General features: G+C 35.7%; 4 protein-coding genes across 6 annotated transcripts in view; 2 read left to right on the top strand and 2 right to left on the bottom strand.

Annotated features, from left to right (window-relative positions):
• LOC123874398 (histone-lysine N-methyltransferase ash1) overlaps positions 1-6089 on the bottom strand; it is a 77704-nt gene extending 71615 nt beyond the window's left edge. Inside the window, exons 1-4 of one of the 2 annotated variants that reach the window (XM_045919700.1) lie at positions 5868-6089; positions 5388-5481; positions 4014-4081; positions 2617-3156 (exon numbers count right to left, since the gene is read on the bottom strand). In XM_045919700.1, the coding sequence (XP_045775656.1) occupies positions 2617-3156; positions 4014-4079 (606 nt within the window). In that variant the 5' untranslated portion in view covers positions 4080-4081; positions 5388-5481; positions 5868-6089. The other variant, XM_045919701.1, reaches the window with a different exon arrangement.
• Positions 6090-6320: 231 nt separating this feature from the next.
• Positions 6321-7944, top strand: LOC123874410 (tRNA-uridine aminocarboxypropyltransferase 2). Of its 2 annotated transcripts, XM_045919718.1 has the most exons (3): positions 6321-6443; positions 6667-6829; positions 7050-7944. In XM_045919718.1, the coding sequence occupies exons 2-3, from the start codon at positions 6747-6749 to the stop codon at positions 7714-7716; spliced, it is 750 nt and encodes a 249-aa protein (XP_045775674.1). In that variant the 5' UTR covers positions 6321-6443; positions 6667-6746; the 3' UTR covers positions 7717-7944. The 2 variants fall into 2 exon arrangements, with proteins under 2 accessions (XP_045775674.1, XP_045775673.1); XM_045919717.1 differs by having other exon boundaries at positions 6326-6829.
• Positions 7945-9515: 1571 nt separating this feature from the next.
• Positions 9516-14720, top strand: LOC123874412 (40S ribosomal protein S15). The gene is made up of 4 exons (XM_045919719.1): positions 9516-9650; positions 9805-9890; positions 10009-10231; positions 14523-14720. Exons 1-4 carry the CDS (start codon positions 9642-9644, stop codon positions 14646-14648), a joined length of 444 nt encoding a protein of 147 aa, XP_045775675.1. The 5' UTR covers positions 9516-9641; the 3' UTR covers positions 14649-14720.
• On the bottom strand, positions 10707-13753 carry LOC123874402. The gene is made up of 2 exons (XM_045919707.1): positions 13318-13753; positions 10707-12930 (listed from the first exon to the last, which is right to left on the bottom strand). Exons 1-2 carry the CDS (start codon positions 13410-13412, stop codon positions 11184-11186), a joined length of 1842 nt encoding a protein of 613 aa, XP_045775663.1. The 5' UTR covers positions 13413-13753; the 3' UTR covers positions 10707-11183.
• Positions 14721-19315: the final 4595 nt, after the last annotated feature.

The raw sequence follows: 19315 nt of genomic DNA, 5'->3' as shown, positions 1-19315 counted from the left end.
ACTCTTATAGGATCAGTTTGTTGTCTGCCTGTCTGTCTGTCAAAAAAACCTATAGGGTAATTTCCGTTGACCTAGAATCACGAAATTTAGAAGATAGGTAGGTTTTATAACACAAGTAAGGGAAAAAATCCGAAAACCGTAAATTTGTGGTTACATCACAGAAAAAATTTAAAAAATCCGAAAACCGTAAATTTGTGGTTACACCACAGAAAAAAAACGTGTTCACGATAAAATGAATTTACTAAATCAGATATAGATGGCTCAGTCCATTATTAACTTGCATTGTTCTACATAAAACTGTTAGGTATACCTTGTACGATAGTACAGAACACTTCGTTCGCGAGTCCGACTCGCACTTGGCCGGTTTTCGTTTTTATTAGGGTTCTCACTTCTCATAATATGAGTCATAACTTCGACCAATAACATGAGCTACGATTTAAAAAGTTAGGAGAGGGTCCCATTCACGAATTACGTAAATTAAATCATTCCAATGATCATCCCGTAAGCGTAAGTAGTCACTTGGTGTGGTAAACAAGAATAAGTGCTTTCACAATAATATACATAAAATGGACTAAATATTTAAAATAACAAAGACATTCGGGGTACCTTTTGAGTCCAACATAAGGACACCCTTTTATAAAAGACCCCTCGGATATAAACCGGAATGCATATTAAAAAGGGTAAGACAAGTTAAATATTCACTTACATGAGATTTCTTATGGAAGGATTTTTGTTGCCAGTTATTATATTATTTCAAAATGTGATTATGTATATGAAGTGATATCCATACTAATATAATAAGATATGCAAAAGTGTGTTACTGTTTCATAAACCATCCGCTTAACCGATTTTGACGTTTGGTAACGAGATAGCTTACGTCCCATAGTTAGTACGACGACCTCCCTACGCGGTGGTAAGCGCTGGTGGTCTTATTAATGGGAGGTCCTGGGTTTGATTCCCGGCAATTTCTAAATTTCTGGTCTGGTCTGGTGGGAGGCTTCGGCCGAGGCTAGTTATCACCCTACCGGCAAAGCCGTGCCGCCAAGTGATTTAGCGTTTCGGTATGATGCCGTGTAGAAACAAAAGGGGTATGAGTTTAATAAAAACTGCCATACCCCTTCCAGGTTAGCCTGCTTCCATCTTAGACTGCATCATCACTTATCACCAAGTGAGATTGCAGTCAAGGGCTAACTTGTATCTGAGTAAAAAAAAGTTATGACAAAAGTGAGTAGAAGAAAGAAGACAATAATTTGTTGTGCCAATCACTCATGGCGTGGGATAAGGTCAGGAAGAAGTTAGACATAGACTTTTATCCCGGAAAATAAAGAGTTCCCCACAGGATTTTTAAAAAACCTCTAGTACTTAGTCATCATCACCTATTCACATAAATTAGTACTCATCTATAATTACCTTCATCTGAACTTTTTTAAAGTTTTCATGAAAACTTTAAATACAAGATACCTACTAAAATATGTTTGCACTTGACTACAATCATTCTCCTGATTGACAGCAATGATTACAATAAGTCTAGGTAGAACTGTCTTGCGCTTATTCACATCTGCTTGATAAAAAAAAAATTAGCTTCTCTGCAATGTTGCCAATGTCTGCTTCACTAGTTCTTATGAGTTATTTTCATTGATTCTAGAGGATGGGTAAATTTTCTCAGGTTTTGAGATTTAGCAGCTTCAATAATCGCGATGACGCCTAGCGCCATCTGTGTCGAGGCTGTTACATTTGGAAAAAAATCACAGAATTTCTCATAAGCTTATCAACTAATTACTTGATTCCTCAGTAAGATATATCAGGCCCAAGCATATTGTATTTTAGATAATAATTTAACTATTCAGTTCAATAAACATATTCTGTTATACTCTAAGGAACAAGTGAGTTTAACCAGACATCATATTATCAATTGCTAAATTGGATAAATGAAGTTTTACAAGTGTAAATTAAAAATTTATAACACCCCCGACAAGTGAAGGTTACAGTAACTAGAAAAGACCGAAAATACCTGATAACTTTCAAACGACTGAACCGATTTTCTTGGACTATTCCGCGCCTACGATCTAAAGTATCTGAGTTTTCCAAAACATCATTTTCAAATAAATAATTATGTATCTAGGCAACGTCCATCTTGACAGCTTGACATTTGTCAATTGACATAATATTATGAACCTAATGGTTATCTAACCTTCTTTTCTACAAGAAAACTAGAAAAGAGCTGATAACTCTTAAACGGCTGAACCAATTTTTTTGGATTATAGCTAAGAACACTCTCGATCAAGCCACCTTTCAAACAAAAAAAAGTAAATTAAAATCGGTTCATTCGTTTAGGCGCTACGATGCCACAGACAGATACATAGATACACAGACACACAGATACACACATACACACGTCAAACTTATAACACCCCTCTTTTTGGGTCGGGGGTTAAAAATATTATTTTCGTCTACATGGACCACTTTTTAAGTAAATATAGTTATAATGCTTTTTAAATTCCTACAAATTCATAACATGTAGCTGCATTAGTGTCTAATATAAACGTTTTAAACTACTATTAGAAAATATGCATCAACTATATTGTTATTGCTATAAAAGGAGGAAAGCGCACTTACCTTAGTGCGCTGCCTCACTGGCCCTCTCTTAGCACTGGTGTCATGACTGGAATCATCACTTTTGATCTTCTTCACATTGGCATTAGCCTTCGAAGTGCAAGGTGACTCCTTGCACTTCGAATTCTCTTTAGCGATACAAAGTTCTTCATCGCTATCACTTTTGATGGAACTTCTCCCGGTTTTTACGGTAGTCTTTTGTGGAGAACATTTTGCTGGCAAATTCTTCTTCACAGTCTTCAAAGGAAGGTCATCTTCACTTGAAGAGTCTGAGGAACATTTGCTACATGACTCCGAACTTGAACTACTCTCAGACAACTTTTTCTTAACCTCTTTGGTTGTCTTTGTCGTTCCTTCACTGGTTTTCTTCTTCACTGATGGTTTGGCGGACTTTTTAGGTGTCACCTTCCGGGGAATTGCGGCTATTTTGAGCTTTAAGCCCGTATCGCAGGAGGTGACTGAAAAATGTGGTTTCCGAGCGCTGCTCTGCTTACTTCCGGAACATTCCCAGTCACTTCCAGAGGTTTCACTTGAGCTGCTATTCTGTAAAAATATAGTAGGAAAAGATTAATACATACTGCTCTATATCTTACTAATACTATGCGAGGTGTTAGGTAATGTGCCCAACATGCCAACAGTCAGAGGTTATGGCCAATGTGATGAAATATTAGAATTTTAGATTTTTGTCCACAACACTCCACATTTGAACCAATTTGGCTGTTTGGAATGGAGATAGCTTATACCCTGAATTAAAACATAGGCTACTTTTCATTCTGGAAAATCAAAAAATTCCCATGGGATTTTTAGAAAACTATCCATGTGGATGAAGTTGTTTGTGGCTGTGGTCTAGTAAAATATAAAACTTGAAAATGAATAAGTACATATATTATTTTTTAATAAAGTTTCGATTCCATAACTAATATGAAGTTGGCCATTATTTACCAACTTGTAAGAAACTTGGCAGTCCTTAAGAGAATCAAGTGAAAAATCGAGAGAAAACAGACCAAAATAGAATGTTAATAAATGATTTGCACCAAGTGAACAAGATTTAAGAGTAGGCTCAACATCTCAACCCATCATGGGCCCATTACTGATTGGCAGACTTCACACACCTTTGAGAACGTTATGGAGAACTCTCAGGCATGCAGGTTTTCTGACCATGTTTTCGTTGACCGTTAAAGTAAGTGACATTTAATTGTTATGCACATAACTCTGTAAAAGTCTGAGTTGTATGCCCAGGATCTAACCCCAGGCCTGTCAAAATAGGAAGCCATCATTTTGACCACTTGGCTAGCACCACAAACCATAGTTTAAAGGTTATCAAAATAGGCTGAATGATTCAAACAATCCATTTCACACTCAACCAATATCCTTATAACAAACATAATTTGCATACTAACCTCAGAGTCACTGTTGGAATCTGAATCACCACTTGAATCTTGCGTTTTTGGCACCTCTGTGCCCATTTCTGAAACAAAACAAATATTTGACTATGATACAATCTGTTCTATAAATTATTTCACACTAGCTTTTACCGAAACCTGGTCTGCATTGATTTTGGTTTTAAAAGTGTCCTCTGTCCAAACAGACAGACAACACACATTACATTTTTATATTTTGCAGCTTAGAAAGGTGATCTCTTTCATTTGAAAATAAAACTTTCGAAAACTGTGAGAATGTAGGTAGCTTTATTTTTTGAGTTTTATTGCATTGTTAACAATAAAATTCTTCAAATCATTATTTTCTATGTACTTTTTAATTGTGTAGGTATGTTCATTTTGTTAAAATGGTCAACTATAATGTACATACATTAAGGACATAAACCTTATATTCTTAATATTATATTGTATGATTAATAAAAATAAAATAAAATTTTAATGTTAACATGGATATCTTACACAAATTTTAAAATGAAACATTCCTCGTAAATATTGTGAAAACAAATATTCAAACATACCTAATACATAAGTCAAAATCTGTTATAAAAACATTGAAGGAACCACAATTATTAGTTTGCAAAAGCCATTAGTAATAACCTGTGTTAAGTCTTTAGGCTACAATAGCTGGGATTGCATGATACAACATAGAAATCTTGAATATTGGTTATAAAACAGTTCAGACATAAAAGGATAAGAACTTAAATCATGCAAAAGATTACTGAACACTGAAATTGATTTTAATTCTTAGCACACAAGAGTATTCCAAACACTAAGGCCCAATTTCACTTAAGCGGATTGGTGAGATGTGATCAATCCACCAATCAGATTCTTAATAGATGACATGAAAAAATTAACACATCTTGTAAAAACAATGCCTCCCACTGATGTTTTACACTATGACCCTTTGAAAAATACAACATTTATTTAAAACTTAATTCATGGTGGTTACTTTTTCAACATATTAATATCTTAAATTTATGTTTACTTAAGTACATCATTACTAGCTAAAATTGTTTCATAACCCAAAACACTTGTCTGACAATCTTTTGATGAAGCACTTTACTAAATTACCCACAAATTACATTATTATGCAAGATTCAATAAAAAGCAAGTGAAATTTAACGTATTCAGGGGAAATTTTCATGACTCTTCAGTGTACATAATCATTTTGATTCTATAGCAACATACTTACTACAATTTGTTTACAATTATAATTTTATTACTACTCTGTATATTTACTACCCCTATATAGAAATTTTTAGGGGCGAAATAAGATTAAATCTTGTAATCTAGCTAAATTAATATGTAATGACGCTAGACGATTATGGTACTTACTTCAAGGTTGGTCAAGATATTCCAAGATACAAAGGATACAAAACTACGAATCTCTTCATTTCACTTAAGGGAGATACGTAAACATTGTGGTAATCTGTAAAGAATGATAGAACATCACAATTTGGGAAACTATCAGCCAGATTCCAAAGGAATAGTTCCGTTTTCTCTCCAACTCGGAAACTAATTTGTCGGAATGACAGATCTGACGACACCCGTTGGACCAGTTTTGAGTTTTACTTCACCATGTAACTAAAAACTTGGTTCACACTGCGTTAAAGGCAATCAATTTTATCAATACATTTGATACTAATACTTTGGATTGACGCAAAAGAATAGAATTTATCGGGTTTAACGGTTTTTTACGACGTTGGCGCCAAATAAATGTGTACGTTTACATTAAACTCGAAATAAAATCATAGATACATCGATAGGTTACAGGCTCTGTTTTTACTTTTTATGAACAAAATACACACTACTAACCACTTTGTGTTTTGTCGCATAAATCAAGAAATTACGATTATTTCAACAAAGCACTTCTTTAGATTGCTTGGCCACCATGTTTACAAATGTTTCGCATAAAAATTTTGGTACATAAAAAGGGGAGAAAGCTAGTGAATTCTATAGCTTATCCGTTCTTACATATGAAAGCCGCCCATGGATGAAAGAGATCGAAACCATAATAATGGGATTCAAATTGCGGCGCACCGCGCAAAATGGCGTCGACATGTAAGTAATTTTTTTCTGGTGTAGTTTATTATTATTCTGTAGCAGTTTTACGTGCTGTTGGATTCCATAGGATTCCAGTTTTATAAAAACGGGTAACATTGATAATATAACAGTAGAATGACAATAGAAATGGATAGTGGGTAACATTGATATATTTAATAAAGCAACAAAACTACAAAATATACAATCGGTTTTAAAGAGTTGGCAATACTGCATTAGTGTCAATCAATCATGAAAATGAATCAAAGGAATCAATATTTTGGAAATTCATGAGTAGTTCATAGGGTGTTCAAGAGTGTTTTTCCATTGTTTGATAATGTTTTAGTTAAGGTTGCAAAATTACATTATTATCATTTGTAAACTATAACAGCTTTGTGTCGCCGAAATGATGCGTTGTTTTGTTTTAATTTTACTATGAGATAAATCTTTTTTCTGAGTACCTAATGAGATGAGACCCAAAAGTTGGGAAGCAAAAATATCAATATCGTTCTAGAATGCACATAATTAATGAGCATGGTGTAAGTATATTACAGTAATGAGTTTATTTTAACAGCAATCAATATTGAAACATGAAAACAGCGCTTTAGGAACGCTGTAAAGTATACCTATTCAAGTAAAGATTTTGGCCTGACCATGGAGGAGTTTGAAGCTTGGGAGGATTTATCTAACATACCAGCTGATCCACCGGAGATGCGAGAACTTTGTGACAATTGCGGGTGTGTATACATTTATTATCTCTCAGTATAAATTCCTTGCTTGATGGATTAATCTTAGCTCAGAGCCTTAATTACCAAACAGAATTAGAGCTGAAGCCTTAAAGTCCATCCATTGTTCTATAGCTATACTTAGTCCTTCCACAAGTTTAGAGGCAAGATTTTAAAAATTTGCCATGCCCATTTGCATAGTGAAAACGTCAGTGTTAATCTCTTCTTGCAGGAGACCTGCTGTAGTGTGCTGGTGTTCAGCACTGCCACCTCAAAGACTAAACCCTAGAAGCAACATCATCTTGTTACAACATCCAGCTGAAGAAAAACGTTGCCTCCGTACTGCCCCCATGTTACAACTTGGTCTAGCTGAAAATAAGTGCCTTATATTCAAAGGGAAAAGATTCCCCCAACCTAGACATGTAAACCTAGAAAACATATTAATCCAGCCTAGCACTATTCTATTATATCCTAGTAAAACAGCCATTGACATAAAAGAGCTTGAAAGTGAATTTACATCATATAATCTCATTTTAATTGATGGAACGTGGCCACAGGCTAAAGCGATATACTCATCAAGCCCTATTCTACATAAATTAAAACAAGTAAAACTCATTACAACTAGTACAAGCAACTATATTATAAGAACTCAACCAACAGAGGGATGTTTGAGTACATTAGAAACAGCTGCAGAAGCTTTATCGCAACTCGAATGTGATCCTATTTATAGAGACCAATTGATTGAACCCTTACATATGCTTTGTAAATTCCAGCTAGATAATGGGGCAGTTACACATCAATCAAAAGAATTTTTACTAAAAACAAAAACATATCCAAAATTAATTGGAAAAAGGTTGTCCAAGTTATTAAAAAATACAAATGAATATATTATGGATTAAGCTATTCAATTAAGTTTATAAATGTTTATACCAAATAGGTAATTTATATAATAAGATTTTCTATTATTGTAGAATAATTAATAACTGGTGATGCATAAAACTGTTTTAATTTGTACTTACTTTACTACTGTACAAAAATTAGTAACTTAGAATCGAATTAGAATTTTAACGTGATAAAGGGTGTGTTATGAAGCGACTTGGAAAGTGGAAATTAAACTATAAATACAACACAGCATGTAAAGAAATACCTTGAAAGTACTGAATTCATAGATACTTTACTTCATAGGTACTTTATTAAATAACAGTATTTTTTACTTAATAGAAGTCTGTAGGATTTATCCTATCAATATTTTTATAGCTCCTAGTGTGGAATCTGTAATACAGTGAGTAGAATTACTTTGGTATCAATCCCAAGTCCTAGTCCAAAATGCCGCTTTCGACATCCTGGCTGCAATTGTACTACCACAGAATCCCAATCACTTATGCGAGGCTAACTGGGTTCAAATCACTGGCCGATAATATTATAATGATAGGAGTAGACTCTACATGTTACATGGCGGAAACCTCGTGAGCCACATTGATTTATCAGCCAGATCGAAAAATTGATATCGCATAGTTTAACTTACATCCTGTTTTCTGCTACGTGAAGTCAATCTCCATAGGAGAAAACAGGATTAACACATAGATATATGGTAAGCAATCATCGAGTAAATTACAATCAAAAATTTTTGGATAAAAATATAAAGTATGATAAAAAAAGTAAAGTAACAATGTAGGTATTTATTAAATATACACGGCCTCAGTTTTTTTAAATTTGCCGCTATTTCTCACAGCTTCTATTCCGCATTTTACACTGCTTCCGGTGTTTGTTTAGCTTGCACTGTGTAAAAGTACCCTAAGTCGGATGGACGCGCTTCATGCTTGTGACAAATACAGCATGCATCGGCAAACACCACAGAGTCTGTTTAAGATTTTATTATACTTGGGCTAATGGTTTGGCTTACAGTCGATTCACGAAATTTTGCATCAATCATGATTAAAATCGCAATGGTTGTAATTGGCTGAATTTATGGTACCTATTCTGATTGTAACAATTATAACGTAGTGATTACATACTCTTTAGTAGTAGCCAATAGTGAGCGAGCGCCAACTAATTAGAGGTGATTGCGATCATCCTTGAGCACGATCTTCCAAGCGTTGAAAAGCACAGATTTTGCAAGCATACGCAAACACCCGTTTACACGCTTGCCAGTGCCTACAACAAGCACTGCCATGCTTGTTGTTTGCCACAACCATGGAGCGGTTCCATCACATACAACAAGCACCGAAAAACATCACAAAAATCGACTTCCAAAATGGAGGTGATTCTCAACTCAGCCCATTTTTTATGTGAAGTAGGCCTATTTTTTCCATTTTTTCGAGGTTTCTGGACCGATTTGCAAAATATTGCATTTTTTATCTACACGCTTACCAGTGCTTGACGCTTGTCATTTGCCACAAGCATGAAGCGCGTCCATGAAAGCGGCTACAGTGTGAAAATCAAAGACTGGACTTCGTCTGTGATGGCGTTTGCTGGCGCGCGTGCTGTGCTTGTTTGGAGTGTTTTTTTTGTTAAGAGTGGCTGGTTTTTGTGTTAGTTGGTGTTTTTTGGTGGTGGAACTGACTGGGAAGCGCTCTAAGGGGGCGCCGCGCGTATGTCGGCGGGCGCCGACGCAGACGGAGTCCATACTTGTATAAATTCAATAACTTGAAAATATCACAAACTTGACATTGGCTAATCAGAGTAAAGCCAGATTTAAAGGAAAAAAAAATCAAAGACTTCCACAAATTAAAAAATCAAATCCAATTCCAGCTGTCACTGTCACCTGTCATATTAATTTCATCGTCCATTTCTTTCTTTTACTGCCTGTCAAACTAAATAAAACATGGCTGAGGTTAGTGTAGAATTTTTAAATGAATAATCCAGTTTTAGTTCATGAATCGTGTTCACGTTTGTCCTGGAAATATTAGTGATTATGATAGGTCGAAGTCTTGATATGTTTTGCAGTGATATTTTTTGTTTGTGACCAAAATGTTTACGTATTTCAGGTCGAAGAAACTCTGAAGAAGAAGCGTACCTTCAGGAAGTTTACCTTCCGAGGGGTTGATCTGGATCAGCTTCTTGATATGCCAAAGTGAGCGCCTAATTTATTTGCACATTCAACATAAACAGTTAGTTTTTCTTGACATGAGAGACATAACCTCTAAAAATATTCGGTAAAAATTAAAATTCTTAATGTTTTCGCTTTTCAGTGAACAGCTCATGGAACTCATGCATGCGCGTGCCCGCCGACGATTCGCTCGGGGCCTCAAGCGTAAGCCTATGGCGCTAGTTAAAAAACTACGTCGGGCAAAGAAAGAGGCACCTCCAAATGAAAAGCCAGAAATCGTGAAGACTCACTTGCGGAACATGATCATTGTGCCAGAGATGGTTGGCTCCATTGTTGGCATTTATAATGGAAAGACTTTCAATCAGGTAACTTTAAATTTTAACATATTTCAAACACAAAATAACAGTAATAATTAGTGTACAAATTCAGTTATTATTAATTATTTTATTACTCTATTCAAATGTGAATAAAACAAGTCAATCATCAGAACAATAGCATAAAGACCTAGAACTTAAATCACAGCTGAATACCAAATCCTTATGACAATAAGAGTGGTTTATAGGACTAATATCTTTGTAATTGTTTTTTTTGACCTATTTTGGCTTAAGGAAACACAGGATATGGGTTTACTTGTAGGATTAGCAGTGATAGCCTAGTGATTAAGATGTTGTCATTCTATTCGGGAGGTTGGGGGTTAAATCCTGGGCACACACTTATAACTTTTCTAAGTATGTATGTATGTGCAACACAAAACAAATGATAGAATACAAAAAAAGAAAAAACTTATATAGGTGTATTTAAAATAAATAAAATGTATATTTATAATGAGTAATATGTATTTACAAGTGAGGCATATAATATCAAAGTCGGCAATCTCCACTTGTCACAAGTTCGAGTTATCAACAAAAAACATTTCTTAGGTTTATTAATTTTAGATATCAGCGTATATTGACAAATTCTATCTTCACAGAATTGTTGAATTAATTTCAGTAATGAAATATAACTATTTTGTAATATTTAAGTAGTAAATTCTTTATTATTAAAATGGAGACTGCCGGATTTGAAATACACTTGTGGAGACTGCCAACTTTGATATGGACAGTGTTGGATATTGCCGTATTTGATTTGAACGCCGCCATCTTGATACGTGATTGCATGACTAGCCAGATTTGATACTTACATATTTTGAGTGTTAGGATAGAACTTCGAAATCTAATAAAAGTTTAAAAAAAATTTAATACCATGCAAATGTTGATTTCAGAAATAAAACCCTAATATAGTAATCAAATATTCTTTTTATTTATTAAAAATACAGATTCATATTTTTAAGTCTGGGGAATCATCTTGGAATTCGCAAAGTGTATCATTTTCGTTGTCATTTAAGGGGATAGCATCCTCGTTCATATTATTTACAGGCAGAATCAAATTTCTGAAATACACAAGCTCTTCATCATCCATCCAGCTGTCTCCGTAGTGCGTTTGCAATAGTTTTTTGACATCTGTCAATTTATTACTGTTAACTTTCCCTGATGAATGAATTTCTGGCGGATTAAGCATGTTCATATTTTTGTTCTTTTTTGTTATGCCTCCAAATTTTCCATCACTTACTCTATAGTAAAGATCCCCTTTAACTACAACGTCAACTTTGCTTTTTGTTCTCCTAATGTAGAATCGCTTGCTCTTTTGAAAAGCAAAATGCCATGAACCGACATCTTTCAGGACAGTTTTTAAACTATCTCTCCAATCATAAACCTTGCAATCACCTTTTCCTAATTCAATAATGGTACTGTAATTTTTAATAATATCCAAATAACCATCAGCGTTTTTTATTATTTCCCTTTTGCGGATATCTCGTTCTATATGCCCGAAGACTCTATCTGGAGGAATGAAGGAATGTCCTACAACCGGAAATACAATTTCTACGTTTTTCACATGACTTGGGGCTTTAGATGTTAGCCATTTAGCAAGCATACCCACCATGGTGGTATTTTTATTTTGGCCCCCGCAGCCGTCCGCAATCAAACGAACTTTAGTAATATCTGTCCAATCTGTCGAACAAAGCCGATGATAAACAGCTGACGCTATTTCATTAGAGCTTTTTGCGAACTTATCCTCGGTCCAACAGTAGGCAAATGTATTCTTTGGAGACAGTGCAGCTTTTGAACTTCCCTGCACTATTGTAAAATTATACAAATACAATTGTCTGGAATAATACGTACTTTGGTCTGGTAGTTTTGGAATAGGACTATTTTTTTGGCAATCAAAAGAAAGTGTTATCATGCCATCTTGCTCTTCTTGAACTAACTGAAAAAAAGCTTTCGCTCGCAATTTGTGCACTCTCTTCTGTATTAGGCAATCGGTTTTTTTTTGTAGGTCGTCGTTTTTTTGGTGCGTTTTAATCAATTCATCATACTGAAGACACGTTGAACACACGTCGGTTCTCGGTGATCCGAATCCCAAATTATAGAAATTGTTGAAAACGGTTCTAAAATATCCTCTTTTCACTTTTACGTTTTCATTTGCTTGGGCATTGTACATTTTAAACATTTTGTTAATGCTAAGTTCTGCTGGCAAATAAAATCGTTTAGATTTCCCTCGACAATAATGGGCTTCTTCACAGTTAAAGGAATTAATGAAAGTTTTGACTGCAATTAGTTTTTCTCCAAATTTGTGCTGTTTGTGATTGCCACCTCGATTTTCAGGTAATAAAGTACCAGTCTTAAAAAAATGTGCCATGATTGTTTGAACCCTGTGTTTTGTTACATGCAAAATTCTCAAAAATGCCTGTTGACATATTGGAATGGTACATCTTTGACTTGAACAGTACATTGTATATTTTGTTTGTAAGAGTTTCTGTCTTTGAGGACCCTTTGTTCCACGTCGTCTCTTAATTTGTTTTGGCTTACAATATTTTAAAAGGAATGCATCTTGCTTCGATTTTTCTTTGTATTTAAAAAAGGCATCATGGAAATATTTTACATCAGCTATAGAAACAGTTCCACATTTAAATGCTTTTGTGTCATGTCCGCATCTTGGCCGCTCAGGAAGTTGCTTCGATGAATACCTACAAGAAGTGAAAAAGGAAAATAAATAACGTAATTTTATCATGGGCAGTCAATTACTATAAAAGATATGAGTTTTATAACTAATAAAAAATAAAATGACACTACGAGTTTTGTAACTTTGCCAAGTCCATTTTACGCATTTTTATAGTACTACATGGTATTATCAAAAATCAAAAATAAAGCGTGTGTGCCGAGCACACGTGAAACTTCTTTGACATCTTTTGAAATTTCGACTTCCGTTGCCATTCGTGACGTATTTCCGTCACACGACCTTGAAATTTTACTCTCAACACGCCTAAAGAAGTTTCACTTTAAAAAGTGAACCAAACTAACATAAGAATATAGTAATGGGCAAGTATCAAAACCATATATCGCAGTATACAAACCTCTCTCTCTTGGCCACATTTCTTTTCCAATTTTCTGGATCACTTTTCCTTTTTCTCGATTGTCTAGGTGAACAGGGTCGTACTAGATTATCCATTTGTCTATTTTACACAACTAATATCACTTTATAATAAGAAATCCCAATAAAAATTACAATAATCCACGTGCAGATCTTTGCGCTGTGACAGCAGACGCCATACTAAATGCCGAGCTCTGATTGGTTGGAACGGAGACTGCCATGTTTGAAAGAAACGAATGCGGAGGTTGCCGGTTTTGTTACCGACATTCATTTTTAATTGCGTCTTGTATGAGAGATAGCCGTCTTTGAAACGCCTTAACTTTTACGTAATGGAGAATTTACCATAGAGAAAATATTTGCATTGTTAACTTTTTTTTGACCCTGACTGGAGACTGCCGGGTTTGATACTATATGCCTCAAGTGTAAATTAAAAATTTATAACACCCCCGACGATCCAAAGTATCTGAGTTTTCCAAAACATCATTTTCAAATAAATAATTATGTATTTAGGCAACGTCCATCTTGACAGCTTGACATTTGTCAATTGACATAATATTATGAACCTAACGGTTATCTAACCTTCTTTTCTGCAAGAAAACTAAAAAAGAGCTGATAACTCTTAAACGGCTGAACCAATTTTTTTAGATTATAGCTAAGAACACTCTCAATCAAGCGACCTTTCAAACAAAAAAAACTAAATTAAAATCGGTTCATTCGTTTAGGCACTACGATGCCACAGATAGATACACATATACACAGATACACACGTCAAACTTATAACACCCCTCTTTTTGGGTCGGGGGTTAAAAACAAAATATATCAGTTGCTTCAATTGTTAAGGAACACATTGTTGGCTGAGAGTTCTTCATATTGTTCTCAAAAGTTTGTGGATTTGCACTAGACCAGCATTGTGGACTATGGCCTTAACTCTTCTCATTTTAAAGGAGCCCGGTACTCAATAGTGGGGCAGTGATTAGTTAAATGATGTAGGACTAGATTATAATAGTGTGCTTAATTAAAAAACTTTTGAATATAATAACAATGATTTTTAGCTTATTTGGTGGTTTAATGACATTTTATATTACTCATGCAACTGAGTCAAAATATCGGCAGTTGAAATCACCAAATGAATCGTGGTATGTACCTGTTTAATGTATTATTATAAACAAAACATTATTTTGTTTGCAGGTTGAAATCAAGCCTGAGATGATTGGCCACTACCTGGGCGAGTTCTCTGTCACATACAAGCCTGTGAAGCACGGTAGGCCCGGTATCGGTGCCACCCACAGCTCCAGGTTCATTCCACTCAAGTAGACGGGACACCAATCGCTTAGGTTAAGTGTAAAACCTCCACAATTGGTACAATAAAGTATTTTTGTGGATAAAGTTGAATTTTATTTATCTTCGTCCTGGCATGTTGTCAAGGTGGATCATTATGAATCACATTACACTAATTTGATAAAGGCGAATATTTGTATGTGTGTTTGTGTACGTCTTTGTTATTCTTTCACGGGAGAACTACTGGATAGATTTGAAAAGATTATTACTTACCTAGATAAACAATAATATTACCTGGACTCGCTGCTGCCCGCGACTTCGTTCGCGTGGAGATAGGTTTTTTAAAAATCCCTTGAGAAAGATTTCTGGGACAAAAAGTAGCCTATTGTGTTAATCCAGGGTATAATCTATCTCCATTTTACAATTCAGCCAAATCCGTCCAGTAGTTTTTGCGTGAAAGAGTAACAAACATCCATACAAACTCGCGTTCATAATAATTAGTAGGATTAAGATAAAAATACATTATATTAATATAATATGTATATACTAGTCCGCGACTTCGTCCGCGTTCGTAGGTGGATCGAGCGTTCCTAATAAAAACCTATTTATCACTATCCCAATTACTAATTTGAAGGAGAGATCAGACCACACTAGTCCGAGCTCTCGCTCTCGCTGAGTCTAGTCTAGTCACTAGTGTGATGTTGATATGTAGGTTTGCTTCAAGATTTATGATTCAAAAGTACGTGTAAAAGTTAATTGGAATCAAAGATATTCTATTCAAGTAGTTACCTATGTACCTAATGTGTATTAGGTGTGTTCTATCCATAGGTATGTAATACTTACCTATGTTATATGTGGTGGGGTGTGTGAGAGAATGTGTAGATAGGGGATACTAACTACTGTATCTACGGAAAGAAGTTAGTGTAGCGTTCTATCTGTTACGTCATCATTGCCGTCAACGGACAGACGTTCACTGTTGGAAATAGGTATCTTGTCGAGTTTTCAACACGCCACAGTCTTGCCTGGCGTCAACTAAATCCAGTGGACTTCATGAGGCTTTCGTCCGTCCACCTAGTGCGTGAGGTCTATCAACGCTGCGCTCTCAGGGGCGAAGTCGCTTTTCCAGCACTTAGGGACCCCAATGAAATGAAATGAAATCCCCCATCGTTTATCCCGAAAAAGAATACCCGGCTGAGTTTGTTGTGCACTCTTCTCAGACTTGGGCGCGTTTGGAACCCTCGTAGCTTTAGTTATAAGTTTACATAATCATTTATCAACTCTATAATATCATCTTTCAAATCGAACACATCGGACAAACAGAAGGTGTACAATTAGTACCTATTTTTAATAAATGATTTTGACTTTGACTTTATCGGTTTTTCGAATTATATTGTGTCCTGCCCATTGCCACTTCACCTTCGCAAGTCGCAACCCGTTGAGCTATGTTGGTTACGCTGGTCCTACGCATTTCATTTCTGATTTGCTCACGTAGAGAAACTCCAATTTAAAACCTAGTAAGTAGTTGGTTTAATCAATTTATTGATATTAAATCAGAAAGGTGATTTACTTCTCAGATCCGAATCAAATATCAATTAAGTTAATTGACGAATGCAGTTAAGAAATTAAGAACGCGGAATGCGTAAGTAGGTACAATACCCGGTTAATTAGAGTGCATTCCCTGACAACAAAAGAGTCGATGATATGGCGACCATCTTTGTAGTATCGTTTAGGATAATCTTGTTTTTGTTATATACTCGTATAAGAAACTCAACTCCGACGCAAAGGGGAGCTACACCATTACGTGCCATTACTATGGCGCTTAGGCTGAAATCTATGGAATGCACTTGAGTTTGTTGTTGTGTCGTAGATTTATATCTTTACATAAATCTGTCTTTGCCAAGTCAAAGTACACTATCGATCTTAGCCTGACTCGCCTCGTCTTTTATCGGCAAGAATTTAGGTAAATTGAGGCAAAGAGCCCAAAATACTACTACTAGGTACCTATGAATAGGTATAATAATATTATATTTGGCCAAACTTAATTAGGATTCTTCTGAGTAGACAAAACACAGCATCGACTCGCAACTGAAGCCCTTAACTATAAGTTGACAACTTAACTTATAAGTTGTACCTACAGCTAAGTAGTACAAGAAATAGTTGTTTCATGAAGGTGTTGCCACTGCAAAGCGTGCGGACATGTGCTACCAAACTGTCATCACGCACCGTTGCCATGCATGTTACATGGACTAAAAGTCGGACAGGCTGGACCCGGCCGTAAAAAGCTAAACGCCTGGCCACTGTATTCCTAAGGTCCACCTTACTGTACCTATTCCTAAGGTACCTACTTACTTACTCTACCTATTACTGCTTACATCGATGTTACTTACCTACTACGAACAGGTAGGTATAGTGTGGGTAGGTCGAGATGGCAGTGCGGGATAGCGCGGGTGTGCGGGGGGGGGGGGGGTTCCTCCACCTCATACCCCGATTGCCATCTCGACCTGTCGTGTTCTATAGATAGGTACAAAATAATAATATTGCTCTCATTTACCTTTTGTGTTCTGTCGTAACTAGGTAAATCAACGGCAGAAGACGATATTGATGAGAAAAAGATTTCAAAATTCAAATTAACTATATCGCATTCAAAACATTTAACCTTTAAATTAAATAAATCGTTTTATTGCAGGTCAGGGACCCATATAAACAGTAAAAATGCAAAATAATATTAAAATGTTTAAAATTAATATTAAAATGGTGTCCTGAAGAGAGGTCTCATTATATTGGCAACTGCAGGCTTGGGTTTCATGTTGGCGAGTAGGAACTGGACGTAACTGCCTTGAGCCAGTGTAAAGCGACCCCTGAGACGCCAAAGTTTTGTTTGCCAATTTCGCCATATTACAAGCCTTTTTGATACCACACTACCCTACATGGAAACATTAACGTATTTGTGTCATGATTTTACGAAGCAGAATTCCACAATTGGGAAACTATTCAAATAAACTACGTGTTTAAAAAAACCGGCCAAGTGCGAGTCGGACTCTCACTCGAAGGGATCCGTACCATTGTACAAGATTAAGTACGTAGATAGGGAGGTACTATTTAACCCCCGACCCAAAAAGAGGGATGTTATAAGTTTGACGTGTGTATCTGTGCATCTGTCTGTGGCATCGTAGCTTTTAAACTAATGAACCGATTTTAATTTAGTATTTTTTTGTTTGAAAGGTGGCTTGATCGAGAATGTTCTTAGCTTAATCCAAGAAAATCGGTTTAGCCGTTTGAAAGTTATCAGCTCTTTTCTAGTTATTACTGTACCTAACCTTCACTTGTCGGGGGCGTTATACATTTTTAATTTACACTTGAATGGAGGCCATTTCATTATTCGTTATAGCGGCAATAGAAATAGGTACAACAATTTGTGAAAATTTCAACTCTATCTATTACGGTTCATGAGATTACAGCCCGCTGACAGAGAGACGAATGGACGGACAGCGGAGGCTTAGTAATAAGGCCCCGTTGACACGTACTTCGGGTACGGAACTCTAAAAAGTGGGTAACTGGTATCCATGACGGATTTTCCTCACGAGAAAAAAAAAGGTACCTACCTATCTACCCAGTCCTACTTGGTCATCAAGGCACCTAATTACCTACTATATAAAATATCTAGTAAGGTATAATAACTTACATTTTTTACAAAGTTAAATAAAATAGGTAAATACGTAGATAGTTATATCATATCAAGAATGCCTAGATATATATTTTATACCTATGTCTTCATATATTTCCTCTTCAGTATGTAGCTAGGTATAACATCATATTCATTGAACTAGGTCATGGCCTATTTAGGTATAAAATAAGAAAATATATTATGATATCTATCTCGAATAGGTACGTAAATATTATAATATAGCGACTCGCCCCGGCTTCGCACGGCTAGCTTATTACAATTTTCGCAGGGATCTCTAATTTGTCACTCAGGAATCCGTTCTGTATCTCTAGAGATTACTTGCTATAAATAAACTTACTAACTTTAATAAGAGATCGTAGAATCACCATTCTTGTTTTTTGTAAAATAAAATTTGAATTATTTGAAACCAAAGTCATTAAGTATAATTTAATCCATACTTCCATACTTACATTCCAATATTAGGTACCTATAAATGCGAAAGTGTGTGTCTGTCTGTCTGCTAGATTTTAACGGCCCAACAGTTTAACCGATTTAGATGAAATTCGGTACAGAGTTACCTTATATCCCGGGGACGGACATAGGCTACCGTTATCCCGGAAAATCAAACAGTTCCCACGGGATTTTTAAAACCCTAAATCCACGCGGACGAAGTTGCGGCCATAATCTAGTTGTAATATGAATTGGGAGCTTTAAAAGAAGAGAACAAGCAGGCGCGCTCCACCTTAGGCTACATCATTACTAATTGTTATACGGTGTGATTACAGCACAGAGTGGATTGCAGTCAAGCGCACGCCTCTACAAGTCTAAATTAAAAATTTATAACACCCCCGACAAGTGAAGGTTACAGTAACTAGAAAAGAGCTGATAACTTTCAAACGGCTGAACCGATTTTCTTGGATTATAGCTAAGAACACTCTCGATCAAGCCACCTTTTAAACAAAAATAAATTCTAAATTAAAATCGGTTTCATTAGTTTAGGAGCTACGATGCCACAAACAGATACACAGATACATACGTC

Source organism: Maniola jurtina, chromosome 18, assembly GCF_905333055.1.
Source record: "Maniola jurtina chromosome 18, ilManJurt1.1, whole genome shotgun sequence".
Lineage (NCBI taxonomy): Eukaryota > Metazoa > Arthropoda > Insecta > Lepidoptera > Nymphalidae > Maniola > Maniola jurtina.
The sequence above is the reverse complement of the archived record's forward strand: the minus strand, read 5'-3'. Positions and strand labels throughout refer to the sequence as shown.